This window comes from Alosa pseudoharengus, unplaced genomic scaffold (assembly GCF_046254945.1).
Source record: "Alosa pseudoharengus isolate Yale_2024_CS ecotype anadromous, Long Island Sound unplaced genomic scaffold, YU_APseudo_1.1 YU_APseudo_1.1_scf_7, whole genome shotgun sequence".
In the NCBI taxonomy this organism is placed as follows: Eukaryota; Metazoa; Chordata; class Actinopteri; order Clupeiformes; family Clupeidae; genus Alosa; species Alosa pseudoharengus.
Window position 1 is genome coordinate 18,766,441 of NW_027468859.1, and position 16,073 is coordinate 18,782,513.

The 16,073-nt window shown below is 41.0% G+C and overlaps 1 protein-coding gene across 1 annotated transcript; it reads left to right on the forward strand.

Annotated features, from left to right (window-relative positions):
* The first annotated feature begins 7,935 nt into the window (after positions 1-7,935).
* serinc1 (serine incorporator 1) lies at positions 7,936-16,041 on the forward strand. Its single transcript, XM_076273088.1, has 10 exons — positions 7,936-8,066; positions 9,683-9,844; positions 10,222-10,415; positions 10,720-10,799; positions 11,333-11,470; positions 11,809-11,978; positions 12,483-12,573; positions 12,866-13,007; positions 13,357-13,584; positions 14,779-16,041. Exons 1-10 carry the CDS (start codon positions 8,028-8,030, stop codon positions 14,915-14,917), a joined length of 1,383 nt encoding a protein of 460 aa, XP_076129203.1. The 5' UTR covers positions 7,936-8,027; the 3' UTR covers positions 14,918-16,041.
* Positions 16,042-16,073: the final 32 nt, after the last annotated feature.

Sequence of the window (16,073 nt, forward strand, 5' to 3'; positions counted from 1 at the left end):
CGTGAATCTCTCTCACTCTGGCAGAGACTGAGATTAGTACGAGCACAGCAACCCCCGCGGCAGTGACATCACAGGCACGTTTTGACGGGGCCGCGCAAGAGCCCAAACTGTCGGGTACCAGTGAGATAAGCACACTGGCTCCAGCAGTCACCGGCGAGTGCCATTCACTTTCCCAATTTCGAGCAGCAAGAATCTATTTGCAGCCATTGCACCCTTGTGCTTGGTTGTGGTGGTGATATAGCCTATCAGAATGTGGTGTTTTTCCCTGATAATAGGCTCTGCACTGCAGCAGCAATCCGATTTCTTGCATCAGGTTCGAATGAAATACATATTCATTGGATATGGATATGGTCATTTGTTAAAAGCTCAAACCTTACATTCCTCTCATAAAGTAGGCTATAGCATACCCTGTTTGCTCATCTGACTGTAACAGTAGACATCAACACCATTCTAATCCAGCAGTCATCTGTAATAACCTGTACTATGAATGGCAAGGCATCCAGTATTGCATAGTGCAAAGCTGTTTGCCTCACTCTTATGAGTCCTTATAGGCTATTTTGAATAAAGTAGTAGGTAGTAGTAGGGTTTTTTCCCCACTTGAAACTCATTATGACACCCCTGGTTATCAAGAGTGCAGTGCTGTCTTCATCAGGCAGTACATTAGTTCAGGTGCGGCCCGGTGATGGATGACGAGCACTACGGAACATGATTAAAATCAGGGGAGATGACATCACCTGGCTTAACTTGCGCAGCCTAAAATAAAACGTGTGGCACGTGCTTGATTATGCAGAGCTCATGCTGACAGCCACCGCGAGAATTAATCTGCACAGGTGTAATAGTGTTTTAAAATATGCATGCATTGCTTAAGATAGCACTGGGCACACAGTGTTGACTTCTGCTCTGACATACAGTGTGTGTGTCAGAAAGAGTGCCAGTGAAGGCCTAACAAGTGTTCAAAATAACAGGGCATAATCATATTCAATATTTGAATACAGCAACAATCAGGATCATTCTACCTTTCATCTTGATACTGAGGGTCTTATTCAGTCAATTAGTCAAGGAAGGTAGGAGCACATGTAAGATGTAATGAAATTGTTACACCATACAGCTTTGGGAGCTATGTTTCTTCAGTGGCGTTTGGACATTCACAGTGTTATTTCTCACAGGAGAACAAAATTAAAGTAATAAATTAGAGGTCTCGGAGGCACATGATGGGAGCCCTCCACACACACGCACACACACACACACATACACACACACCCATCTGTCTCCCTAGTAACTGGTAGATTCAGCATATGTATGTCAGGTTCACTCAAGTGGTGATCATTAAACTTGCATGCACAATGCCATAAAGTCCCGAGGCCTCGTGGCCAATTGATACATAAGGTGGCTTGAGTGAATTAGGCTAGAGTGTTCCTAATCTTTTCTGAGTCTCATTAGTGCGATCAGAACCATCTAGGTTGAAAAAGAGAACCTTTGTTTAAATCAGGAGCCACACAGCCTTATCAGTTTAGTGAGACAAATATGTATATCCAACCTTAAATACAAACAATTACACACACAATTAATTTGAACTATTGTAGAGACATAATTTTCCTTTGCCTGTCATGAACTTTGCTGAAACCATGAATTAAATGGCCTTTGACAATGCAATAAGAATGACCTCAATAAATATCGTTCACAAACGTCTGCATGGTCTGAAACTTGAGGGGCATCTACACGGTGACTGAACAGACTGCATTAATGAGCCTCGCTTTGTTGATGTTACTATTTCTGTCCTCATCTTTCTTATCGTCCACTGCCCCTCCGACTGTAGGACTGAGCCGAGAGAGATCTGACGGCTCAACAGATGTGTCTCAATTAAGCGACAAAAGGTTATCGGGGAATCTTCTCCATCATTACCCTGGGAGCTCGTCTGTCCCTGACAATATAGAGGCTATTATTAGCCCTCTCCTGCAGATGACCTTGTTGAGACAGGGCATCCATGGGATTGTCGGTCTGCTAGAGAGCTGCCGGCCTCCACAATGAAAGACCTTCTCAATACAAGTTCTCATGTGATGAATAATGCAGCATTTTATTAACTAAAGTCAGTGGCTTGTTAAAACAGGGTTTGTAAAACTATGTGCTGTGTGTATGGAATATTCACTAGCCAATAGTAAAATTTGACATTTTGTAATACCTTTTATGTACATTTTAATTTCTCTATTGATTTTAAATGCCAAAATAATGACAAATTGACCCAAACAGTACAACAGAGTCAAACATGTTAATATAATTCAAGAGTTGCAAGCTATCATTAAAGTTTTTTTTATCAGCATAATTGCTTAATAATAAATGCTTGATGTGCATATTATGCTTTTCAGTGCAGCTTATTAAATAGACCCGATGCCTCTCTAAATGGAGAACAGATTACAGTGAAAGCACTGCCGTGGTAACAAGGAATCTGTCCTCAAATCTCTTTAGTCAAAATTACAGTAATTACATTTTTTTTCAAATGCTTACACACTAAATTTTTGCTTGTCACACAATTTTCTAATCATGTCTTCCAAACATCATAACCCCACACCAAATCTGCAAAACCATACACTTATTCTCAGTGTTTGACTCAGTTTTCAATTGACTAAAACACATTTTGCAAAACACCACACACAATTTTCTACTTAACACACAAAAATCAAACAGGAAGTAACTTGATTTCATTTTTCAAACACAACCCATCAAAATGCCACACTAAATTGCCAGTGCTTCACTCTCTCTCTTCACATGTGTAAACACTCATTACTTTAAGGAACACTATCCAGTCATTGCTTTAGTATAGGCCTATAAATAGATACTCTATATGTAGGTATGGACCCTTTCAATCTGGCCCTAGAGGATTTCAGAACCAATGCAGATACTTTGAAAGGAATGACTTTATGTACAGTAAAACTTGTCTTTCTTGCTATATTTTTGTGTCTTTTTTGTGTTTTTGTGTCATTTTTCTATAGACCTATGAATACATACACCCCCCCCCCACACACACACACACACATACAGACAAACACACACACACACACACACACACATAAACACACACACACTTTTCTTTGGAAAAAGCAAAGTAATTTGATAGTAGTCAGTCATTTCCATAGGCAAAATCAGCTTTTTCAGAACTCCATGTACATCTGGTGGTCATTGCCTCATCTGGTGGTCTATTTTGCTTTGCTTTGTTCTTGTTGGCTGTAAAATACTGTACTCACAACCAGGGTAGGAATTTCACGGCGGCCACGACGTCCATGGCCGTCGTAGCCCCTTGCATTGGCTGTGACGCCCCTTTGAAAACCAGAGGTTTACAGGCCACGGTGGCCTTGGTGCCCCCTTCTTTCAATATTCTGCTTTGCGTCCTACTAATAGCGATATATATTTAGCCTATGGCCTGTCAAAACAATCTTAGCATTCACAGCGCAAATTACGTAAGAAAGTGCGTCCAAATTCACCCATTCTTCTCAGTTGAACTACTTGCGAAGTAGCCTACTCATCACACAGACATCACAAGTATCACACGAAAGAGCATTTTCTCAGCTTTTAAACTATGTCAGCCGCTAATTGCTGTGATGAACGGTTCGCGAGAAAAGTAAATAATATCATTCCATTTACAGTTTTTTTCAACTGCTTACACACTAAATCTTTGCTTGTCACACAATTTTCTAAACATGTCCTCTAAACATCATAACCCGACACCAAATCTGCAAAACCATACACTAATTCTCAGTGTTTGACTCAGTTTTCAATTGACTAAAACACATTTTGCAAAACACCACACACAATTTTCTACCTAACACACAAAAATCTAACAGGAAGTAACTTGATTTCGTTCTTCAAACACAACCCATCAAAATGCCACACTAAATCACCAACGCTTCACTCTTTCTCTTCACGTGTGCAAACACTCTTTACTTTACTGAACACCATCCAATCATTGCCTTAGTATGGGTCTATGAATAGATATACTCTCTATATAGGTATAGACCCTTTCAATCTGCTCCTAGAGGATTTCTGGTTGAAATATTCAGAACCAATGCAGATACTTTAAAAAAGGAGAAAATACAGTAATCGGACTTTAGCTTACAGTAATGTTCTACAAAAAGTTGACTTTTTACTCTATTTTTGTTTGTCCCCATGTTACAGTACCATTAGCTCAATACATTTTTCTGTGCCTCCAGAAATGCCTTAGGAACGCTTACTGTAGAATTGTTTGTTTCTGCAGTTGAAAGGGTCTATAGGCCTATGAATACATACTGTACACGACCCCCCCCCCACCTCCCACACACACACACACACACACACACACTTGTCTTTAGAAGAAAAAAAATCAGTGTTTTCAAAACTCCATGTACATCTGGTGGTCACTGTATTCTTCTTTGCTTTTTTTCTTGTTTGCTGTAAAATACTGTATTCACAACAGCAAATTATTTGGGAAAAATCACTATTTTTGGTTTCAATATTGCTTGCATTTTTACTGTGTATTTCAACTTCTCTTTGTTGATACCGTAACTTTCACTCTTGTATGGAAATACATATAGAAAGCCTAAGACAGAAGAGCTTTAGGTTTTGAGCAACAGTGTGTACATGATGTATCCAAAATGTCATATTATGACAAAAGTGTTTGTAATGTGAGGCGAATGTTTGCTTTAAACATGTGTTTTTGACATTTTGAATGTTGTGTGTCATTTTGGTGCAGATTTGAGGCATTTTGCATTTTGTGTGAGCAGTTATGGGTTTTGTGTGTGGAGTTTTGAAAAATAGACACAGAGTTTTGAAAACGTGTGTAAACAATTGTAAAAAACTGTAATCATAAATTCTACTGAAGGTTTTGCGTCCATCTCCCTACCCATTCATCTCGGCGGAATACTTCACGAACCTCTCGTTTAACACATGACATATATCAGAATAAACAGCAGACCTTACCGAACACAAAGGTGTAAAGCAGTCCCCTGTACAGTTAGCCGTTCCAGAGTAATCCCGTTTTGAATTTGCAGTAAATTTCAACATACATGGATGTCTCCAAATTTGGGCTTTTAGTTTTACACTGTGTTTAAATTGTTCCACATTATTTCATAACGGGCCAAATACAAAATAAATATTACAAATGTCGCCTAGATATCGGTAAATCAGAGGACAGCTGACTAAGAGTTTGTGAAAGTAGCCTGAGCTGTGCTTAAATTGTTCAATACATGATTTCATAACAGGCCAAATATCAAATAAATGTTAAATATAGCCTAGATATCTGTAAATATTAGATGATCAGATGATTTACAGTTATATGTAATGTGTCATGTTTCATGTTTTTGTAATGTTTCATACAGTGATGCAGGTCTACTGCAGTGAATAGGCTAAATACAACTTCGATCTTTTTTATAGCCTACTACTGTATAGTTAACGTTGGCCTTAGTGCCCTGACATGTGGCCTTTGTGCCCTCCACCAAATATGCCCAACTGAAGGCCAAGTGGCCTTGCCCCCAGAATGTTGAAATTCCAAGCCTGCTCACAACAGCAAATTATTTGGGGAAAATCACTATTTTTTGGTTTCAATATTGCTTGCATTTTTACTGTGTATTTCAACTTCTCTCTGTAGATACCGTAACTTTCATTCTTGTATGGAAATACATAAAGCCTATATGAAAGACAGAAGAGCGTTAGGTTTTGAGCAACAGTGTGTATATGATGTATCCAAAATGTCATATTATGACAAAAGTGTTTGTAATGTGAGGCGAATGTTTGATTTAAACATGTGTTTTTGACATTTTGAATGTAGTGTGTCATTTTGCTGGAGATTTGAGGCATTTTGCATTTTGTGTGAGCAATTGTGGGTTTTGTGTGTGGAGTTTTGAAAAATAGACACAGAGTTTTGAAAACGTGTGTAACAATTGTAAAAAACTGTAATAACCAGTGGTGAAGTGCAATAACCCTTGTCTTATTCAAAGTATTAGTTTCCTAAATCCTCAATGAACTTACATTCATCGTCAATGAACTCAATGATTCCCAAGGAACAATATGTTTCCAACAATTCATTTCTAATGTTGGCAAGATGGCAATACACTTTGATACAACTTATTTATAGTGAGCTTTATATAGGCCTAAAAAAAGCTAAAGCACAACAGGAAGTGAAATGAATACATCAATTATGATGATCATTAAACATGCTTTTTCAGACTATCACAAAGCACAATACACAGCTGCGAAATGCAAGACAAAATGACAAAATTAGGTGTCAGCCTGCATTGTTTGGGGTTCATGCAATTAGCCTGATCATTTCTACCTTCTGTTTGTTATTACTCCTGCTGTCCCCCCTCAAATGGGCAAACCCTCATTGTAACAAGCTAATGGTGACAGGCTATGCATACAGGACAACTAGAGGTTGCTTTGTCCATATCACAAATGGCTCTTTCACTATGTGTTTATGAAGGAAATTGGGAGCAAGCGCTCATTGTCAATGTTACTCTAAGTATACACTGAGCAGAGACCACAATTCCATCTGTAGTATTGGCATTGTATATATATATAAAAAAATAACAATCTAAAAATGGAATAGAGACTGAATGTCTGTGTCTGTGTCTGAAATACTCTGATCTCTTTGGTTTGATTCCAAAGCTCCCACCCAAAACATGTAAGCCTAAAATAAATTTGGCTACTCAACTCATAGGCCTATACTTAAACAAGTGATCCAGGATGAGCTACGTGACCAGCATAGACAATCCCTCGGTCGCTCTCGAGCATCACCGCTCACTACTGATTAAATCACAATTGAAATCCGATCACTCTCATTAGAGATCAGACAACTGCCAACTGCCAAGACTCAGAAAGTCTTGCTATAAGCAGAGAGGCAACGCATAAGAGAATGGACATTAACATTATTAGCATACGTTCTTGCGATGGGGATTTTCAGGAAATGTTTAAAGACTCATCTGTTTATCTCACATCTAATGAATGAATTCTCTTCACAGCTTTTGTTTCCCGGGGGCCACTGCGCAAGGCCCCCTGAAAGCTGAATGCTATGTTGGTCTCAAGGAGGCGCACCAACCAAGCCCAAAGCCTCTCATTTGCACACAGAAACACAGCCAGTGCCCAAACGCATACACACGCGCGCGCACACACACACACACACACACACACACACACACACACACACACACACACATACACATACACACTCTCTCTCTCTCTCTCTCTCACACACACACACACACACACACACACACACACACACACACACACACACGCATACACACTTCAACTTGATGTTCAAGCAGTTCAGATTGTGTTGTCTTGAGCTGTAAAAAACAACATAGTAACCAAGGAGGACATTGCCTACAGGAGTAGCTTAAGGGAATAGTGAGGATTTGGGAAGAGTGACTTGCAGTTTACAAGGAGTTGCAGGAGTACGACATACACAAAACATGAGAGATGTGCATTATTAGCCTACTTCTCTTCATATTTAAATAGTCTTGTTCACCTTCTGTGAAATAGTACCATCTGTAGTGCATCACTGCACTAGGCCCTCTGTAGGCCTAGCCTATATTCTGTAGTGGAATTCACTCCAATGTGAATGCTAAACCAAGCATAATGCCAAAGGTGCTTCAAAACAGAGTTGCTTCATTGTGCCAGAGGTAGACCTATCCGGACATTTGCAGTAGGCCTAGGCTGCATTTATTCTTGTAGTTATTTTTTTCAATTAGATTATTGGATGCACATGACTGGGGGCCCCATGTTTAGGCTAAGCGGCCAAGTAAAGTTTGTAGGCCAATGCAACAAGTTTAATTGTTATTGTTATAATTGTTGCATGTTGCTTGTGAAAGTAGTTAGGCCATATACAATCAATATGCAAGCAAAAATATTCAAGCGCATAATACAGGATGTGTGTCATAGATGAAGGCTTTGCTTGAGATTAAACGGAAGTGGAAGCACACTTGTAAACAGATCAGTAGCGAAGCGAAGCAGCAGCCGCATCCATCTTTTACGCCAGAGAAGTTCGAATTCACGCTGTCAACATGGGGGCCGTTTTAGGGCTTTGCTCCATGGCAAGCTGGGTAAGCAGTTCTTATTATGAAACGTATTAGCGCTAGCCTTGTTATTTTTCTTCATTTTTCCTTTCTTGTCGTCGGCAGATTTCACAGTGGGATCGTCAAACGAATTTTTAGCAGGCTAAAACATCCTCGCTCATGCTATGCTAACGTCAGACGTAGATGGATACAAGAGACAACAAATGACGTTATCAACATTTACCTTGGCCATTTACATATATATCGGTTATTAGTAACGTTATACGTGAGCATACTTATGGCATGATCTCTTTACTAGGACTAAATTGTTATCATATCCCCACTGTCGCTGTGTAACGTTAGGCCTTTAAATGCTAAGTTATCACTAGCTAGTGCTAGGTAGCAAAACATTGTGGTCGAAAAAACATTTGTGTCACCCATGTCTATCAAAACAGGGTGGTGGTTCACCCCTGCATCGTTGATGGCATTCATTTTCATCGTTTGGTTATGATCTTAATGTAGTTTAGAGTCCTTAAAATTAAAATATATAGAAGTCCTTGCGATTATTTCAATATTATTCCCCGACCTTTACAATAATAAACTGGCTGACGTAACCACTTAGCTTGCGTGCTATCGATAGGTAACGTTAACGTTAGCTGAAATGAAAGGTTAACATTAGCCTGATTAGAACGTTAGTCAGAGAAGGCATAGCCTAGAGCTAACCTTACTGCGTCGGCATTGGAAACACCAGTCATCTCTGCGGAATAACGCCACTTGAACGTTAACCTTAGATTGTGTGTTGTCTTCAGAAAGAATGCTATCTTTGTCTGCCCTTAATGATAGCTGGCTTGCTTGATGGCTAATTTCAAATCTTAATGCCCACGATTATCATTAATGTTAACGTCACCGTTTGCTAAGCGACTACTCTTTATTTGGTTGATGTTCAACACAACACTTCAAAACATATTGACTGAATCAACACATTTGTTATTATTTACTAGCTATATCTATTTTATTATCCAAGTCAGTGCTTGACTTAATTGACGTTAATCTACCCTGCCAGTGCTAACCCATTCAACCCGTGTGGTTGTGCTATTGCGTCAATTACATTTGTAAACAAGAGATCAAATGTCTGCACATAGCACATGGTGAACTAGCTAAATCTGTTATATGTAAATAACATATGACCTCTTGCAAAATGAAAATTGAATTAAGTCAACATAATTGTCAATGAGGAGTTACAGGTTTTTGCTTGGACTTCCTTTTTAAGGGATGCATGTCTATTTTTATGTGGATTTGAGATCTAAACAAGGCACGTGTGATGGTTATGCAACCTCTAGGTAAATATCTGATAGCTCTTGTATGCTGTAGCCATTGGTCATGAATAAATACTACAGTGTGTATATTTATATAACGTTTTTTTGTTCAGTACACATTCAAATTCTGAAGGGCTTGCACTAACAGAAACATGTTTAATAGCCTAATACTTTGCTTTCTAAAGTTAAGTTGTCCTTCCTCATCTAATTATGACTTCGTCTTTTTCTTTGGCTGTCTCAAGTCCCTCCAGCCATGAAATCGCCTCATCTATTGAGCTAACTCAGTGTAAACGCACCTTTCACTTTCGTGTGTGTCTGTGACTCTGACCCACTTTGCTGCCTCCGCAGATCCCCTGTCTGTGTGGCAGTGCCCCCTGTCTGCTGTGCAGGTGCTGCCCCAGTGGAAACAACTCCACCGTCACCCGGCTCATCTACGCCTTCTTCATGCTGCTGGGGGTGGCCATCGCCTGCATCATGCTCATGCCTGGCATGGAGGGGCAGCTGAAAAAGGTGAGAAACTGCACGCCTAAAAGTCTTGTGCAGTTAATCTGAATCGTCAAAGTCTTGTCTGGGTAAAGTGTCTATGTGTGTGTATGGGTTTGTATTTCAGTTTTTTGTATTTTGTATATTAGTTCAGTTGTATTTAGTTCTAAAACTGATAGTTCAGGTCCTTGATTGTGATTGGCTGAATCACGTTCGATGCCGTTGTAAAATGCATCGAACAGGGCTTATTGCTTAATTTACACCCTTATGGGAGATTGATAAGAATCCAAATACTAACCACATTCTTCTTTTTGAATGCATGTTCTGTGCTCTGTGCCACATATCACATATGGTTGGTTGGTTGCTGGATGTCTATTAGTGGCGTTGCCCTCTCTGATTCGCAGATACCGGGCTTTTGTGATGGAGGAATGGGCACCTCTATCCCAGGAGTGGAGGGCCATGTGAACTGCGATGTGCTGGTTGGCTACAAGGCGGTGTACCGGGTGTGCTTTGGTATGGCCATGTTCTTCCTGCTCTTCTCCCTCATCACCATCAAGGTCAGGAGCAGCCAGGATCCCCGCGCGGCCCTACACAATGGGTAGGTGTGGACACAACCAAATCTCGGCCTCCCGTTGTGAAGCTGTAGGAGACTGGGTGTGCAACTTGACCAGCTATTGACTGTGATCTAGATTGTTTTGGTTTCTTCCATAGTGGCCTTATCATTGATATAACTGCATTCCAGTAGTTGATGGCATGATCTTACGTAAAAGAGGCTTATCTTATCTACTCAAAAAGTAGAACAGCTTAGCTCAATTAACAGTATAAAGCTTGCTTACTTGGCAAGCAGTAATTAATGGGTGTTCCTTGCCATTTGTTGTCGTAACTTTGGTCTTGCTCTGCAGGTTTTGGTTCTTCAAGTTTGCCATTGCCACCGCCATAACCATTGGAGCATTTTTCATCCCTGAGGGTCCATTTACTATTGGTAAATAGCCGTTACCATGGACACACATTCAGTGATTTATTTCCTGATGAAGTGATGTATGAAACACTTGCTCTTAAAGGTCTGTTAGCTGGTCTGAGACGGGCTTTCAAGGCCAGTCAGCACTTAATTCACTAATGTAAATTGATCATCCCCAGAAAGCATTGTAGTTGGATTTTCAGGGTTTTATTCATTAAAAGCCCTTGAGTGGCACTTCTCCTAATAACATGCGCCCTGCTGAATAAGGAAAGCTACGCATGCTCTGTCCATATTCAGATATAGCACAGTTGCACAGCTGCCAACACTTTGTCCATACAGATAGAAGAGTCAGCTTTGTAGCTTGTGCATAAGAGCTGAGGTTTAGATATATTCATGGGGAGATGCCCAGACCAAAAATAAGAAATTTGCTGCCAGTTTTACTCAACCTTGTCCTCAGCCTGCACCTGCTGTCCAGCCGTAGACTAAATAAATTGCCAAGCCTGGCGCAGTGTCTGTATCTGTAGTTACCGTTCTTCTTGCCCCCTCGTCTCTTGCAGTCTGGTTCTACGTGGGCATGGCCGGAGCCTTCTGTTTCATCCTCATCCAGCTGGTGCTGCTGATCGACTTTGCCCACTCCTGGAACGAGTCCTGGGTGGAGAAGATGGAGGAGGGGAACTCACGCTGCTGGTATGCAGGTATGAGAGACGAGAGAGAGGGAGAGAGAAGACACCAGCCATCTGGGCTTCTCATGCGCCCTCAGTCACAGATCAGCTGGAAAGGGTTTAAAAGATGTGGTCACGCTTCCTTGGCATGGTTAGAAAGGATTGGCATCATAGATCAGAGCTGTGGCGGTTGGCTTTTTGAAAGTGATAAATCAGTTGCCCAAAGTGCTATTCTAATGCACAGACTGCTTTTGACACAAATATTTTTGTATGCTGCTATCATTTTATTAAACTATATCCATCCAGTAATTCTTTTCACCGTTTTTTTGGACATATCACAAAATATTGCCTACTATGTTCACCTTTTACAGCCCTTCTCTCTGCTACTGCCATGAACTACGTCCTTTCGTTGATCTCCTTGGTCATGTTCTATGTGTACTACACTCACACTGATGGCTGCGCTGAGAACAAGACCTTCATCAGTATCAACATGCTGTTCTGTGTGGGAGTGTCAGTCTTGTCCATCCTGCCCAAGATCCAGGTAACTCTTTAAGATACCCTGGTTAGGTTGCACAGATTCTTTCAAAATATTGCAAAATTCTTGTCAAATTAAATCAACCAACACCATTACTACTAGGGATGCACCGATATATTGGCTAACATCGGTATCGGCCAATATCGGCCTTGTGGCTGATGTTTATCTGTTATGCTGACATCAATTCTGCACTAGGTAATTGTTGTGCTATGAAGGCCTAAAAGACTTGAAAATGGTTCAGTTATTCTATATATAAATAGTTTTCTTTCCACTCTACTATAGAGTTTAATTAACAACCAAAAAGATGTAAACGAACAGAGAGGAAAATATATCGGCATTGGTTATCGGCCAAATTATTATTTTATCTATCGGTACCGGCCCAGAATTTCTCAATTGGTGCATCCCACTGATGATTTGAAAAAATAGATAGAAAATCTGTCTTATATTTCTCTGTTACTATTCTATCACTACTCTGTAAACTAATGTGGTGTTCTTTGGTTCCTCCCGTAGGAAGCCCAACCCAGGTCTGGTCTGCTGCAGTCCTCCCTCGTCACCCTCTACACCATGTACCTGACCTGGTCTGCCATGACCAATGAGCCTGGTAAGAATCTTCTCTGGATGAATAGTTGTGTTCTTCAGTTCCTCCTGACCTTTGTACGACTAGCACAGAGTATCCACAGGGATTCCACATCTAATTTGCTCGAGACCTTGCCAAACATGCTTCTTTTGCCACACTTGCATTGACCTTGTTCATTGAGCTGTCCTTTGTACTTCTAAGAGAAATTAGGTCAAGACTTGGTAAAGGAGGGTAGAAATAAAGTCCAAGATTAGGCTTTGCTCCTGTTGTTGTTGTTGGTGACTAGAAAGTGAGGGGTGTCCCTTTTGCTTCTCAGACAGGAACTGCAACCCGAGCCTCCTTGGCATCATCGGCCTCAACAGCACTACCCCTGCTGGCCAGGACCACGTGGTCCAGTGGTGGGATGCGCAGGGCGTTGTGGGGTTGATCCTCTTCCTGATGTGTGTCTTGTACTCCAGGTGAGTGCAAAGCCAAATGGTGGTCAGAAGACAACCTAATTGATTCATCAGTTATACTGGTCCCATGGTCTTTCAGATTTAATCCAAGAACAGACAAGAATTTTACTTTCAGCAGTGAATCTCTGGTCAAAAACTCAGTTGTTGTCCAAGACTTTGTATAATCCAACTTTGGAGATGTGCCCTAATACCGGAGCTTTAATGACACGCTTTGCTTAAACTCAGCCAACCAACAAAGCCTCTTGTTTCGGCACATTGGGTTTCGAGTAATCCATGGTCTCCTCTCACTTTGATCTTCTCATTGTCATTTACTTACACCCGATTTTTTTTTTTCTGTTTTGGCCCACTGCAGCATCCGCAACTCCTCCAACAGCCAAGTGAACAAGCTGACGCTGACCAGCGACGAGTCGGCCCTGATCGAGGACGGGCCCTCCCTCCCAGAGAGCTTTGAGGAGGGAGATGGCGTGAACCGCGCCGTGGACAACGAGAGGGACGGCGTCACCTACAGTTACTCCTTTTTCCACTTCATGCTGTTCCTGGCTTCACTCTACATCATGATGACTCTCACCAACTGGTACAGGTATGTGTCTGACCGGCAAATGTTGTGGTGGGACATTGCCTGACTGTTGATTACTGGGGGGTATTCCAAGTATGTGGTTTAGTGACAAGTTAACTCAGAATAAGGGGTAAACCTCCTATAGAGGGAGAGCAGCTTCACAGAAGAGAACTTCTAATGGCAAATTTGAGGAAAAGTTGGTAAACCACCCTTCTTACCTTATTTAAGGGTGCTGATTCTGAATATTTTGTTTACCAAGCTCAATTCTGAGTTCTAAGCCACATAATCAGCATTTTAACATAAAATAACGATTATTTTTGCTTATTTTCCCCTAAATTGGGTTGATTTCAAAAGTAATCACTAAAACCAAATAAAAGTGTTCTCTAAATACATGTTTGTAAATACATGATTAAAGAAGCCATACTGTAGTTTATTAATGTATTTAATGAGACCAATAAATGGCTGAAGTAGTTCTGTTTGACCTAAGTAAGCAAGTGGCATAGTGGTGCAAGTTATGTAAGAGCAGCAGAAGTGTTGTGTTTTCAGGACAACAGGACAACAACAAGTTGCAAAGTGTGCAAGTGTACAAGTGGAGTAGTGCAAGTGGAGTAGTGCAAGGCAGCCATTGTGGGTCCAAAGTCCAGGATGTTATGTAGCTGAGGGTGGAGAGGGGATAGAGTTCAGCATCCTAACAGCCTGGTGTATGAAGCTGTTGGTGAGTCTGGTGGTGCGGGAGCGCAGGCTTCTGTACCTCTTCCCAGAGGGCAGTAGATCAAACAAATTGTGAGCGGGGTGACTTGCATCACTCACAATTGTGGTCGCCTTGCGGGTGAGGTGGGTGGTGTAAATGTCTTTCAGGGAGGGGAGTGAAGCCCCAATAATCCTTCCAGCTGTGTTCACTATGCGCTGCAGGGCTTTCCTGTTGTATCCTGTTGTACTTACCCAGGTTTGTCACTAAACCACATACTTGTAATGCCCCCTTGTTCATGAGGTTCATTTGAATGTGCATCTCAGTGTTTATTTTTCTTGTGTGTTCCATTGAATAGATCATGATTTTCACTTCAGATTACTTTGCAGATATTTCTTGATCGTCTAAATCAAAAAGACAAAAAAAAAAAAACGTCTTAGACAATAAAAATAAAAATCTTAAATAAAAAAAAGTGACGAGGCTTTTAAAGTTATGTACTCAGTAATCACGTCCCTTTTCCCCACTCCCAGCCCTGACGCCAACTACGAGACCATGACCAGCAAGTGGCCGTCAGTGTGGGTGAAGATCTCCTCCAGCTGGATCTGCATCGCCCTGTACGTCTGGACCCTGGTGGCCCCTCTGGTCCTCACCAACCGCGACTTTGACTGATCAAAGGCCGCTCTTGCTAACATCATCAAACGCATCCCACGAGCCGCCTCAAGTCGAGCCCCCCCCCCCCCCCCGTCACTGTTGTGAATAAGCAGCTGCGTGTCATTAGCCAAGGGGCATGACCCTTAAACTTGTAAATACAGTATTGTGTGCGTGCATTCCCAGCAGCTGTCTACCCCATTAACCCCCCCCCCCCCCCCCCCCCAAAAAAAAAATAGTCTCTTTTAACAACTGCATGTTTTATCAAATGTAGTGGTGTTTTTTGTGTGTTTTGATCAAAGCGATAAGGTCAAGTATGAAGTCAAGGGTTGCAGAGATTTTTGGAAAACAAAGGGGAGTTTGTGTGCAGACTAAGTTTTGATCTCTAGCAAAAGGTTTGATATGAAGCTAAAAAATGTCTTGGCAAGAAGGGGACAGTGTATTTTATTTTCTCAGGCAGAAATTATTCATTTTTAGCTAAAGCAATTATCTCAAAATAAGGGAATCAAGGACTTAAGAATGGTTAGAATGTCTATTTGATTACTAATTTCTCTCCTCCTTATTTAATTACCTTTACAGTATGGGTTGTAGAAATGTGACTGCTCTTTGTATAGTATCTGGGTTAGAATCCATTCATTTATGAAGAGCAATCTGTTGTATTTCTGCGTTAGAAGTTAGCATGAGTAACTTCTCTGACATGGCATTAGCATGTAACCGCTACCACTGCATACACGAGTAGTCGTTTTGCTGTGCATATTTTATCATTTCGCACCAAAAACAAACGGGAGATTTTTGGGAGTGGGGGGTCTTTTGACCGAGATGATGTCACAGTGCTAACCATTTTGCAACTTGCACAGGTTAGATGTGTGTTACCAATGACTTATTTTATTTAACTATTGAAAATGTTTTTTTGTTAATGTTTTGCACTGGAACAGAAATTCCTACTTTACTTTTTGTGATAGCCTACGTAGCATTAGGATGCTTCTCGCCTACCTACTACTATGTGTGCCCTCGTGTTCTTGCAAGTGGGCAGGTACAAGTGTTAGTCAGCTCATCCGTTAACTGCTTGTTCCTCAGAATTGTGATTTTTGCCTTTTATCAAGTGCATTGTATTGTATCTTCAATAAACAGGAAAAAAAAAGTAATTTGGCCTACATGTTCAAGAAAAGCCAAAGTT

Excerpts from the sequence above, each read along its gene's own strand:
- serinc1 (XM_076273088.1), top strand. The coding sequence starts at position 8,028 with ATGGGGGCCGTTTTAGGGCTTTGCTCCATGGCAAGCTGG. Across the intron at positions 8,067-9,682 it reads TTTGCTCCATGGCAAGCTGG|ATCCCCTGTCTGTGTGGCAG; the intron begins GTAAGCAGTTCT and ends CTGCCTCCGCAG. Across the intron at positions 10,800-11,332 it reads TGAGGGTCCATTTACTATTG|TCTGGTTCTACGTGGGCATG; the intron begins GTAAATAGCCGT and ends CGTCTCTTGCAG.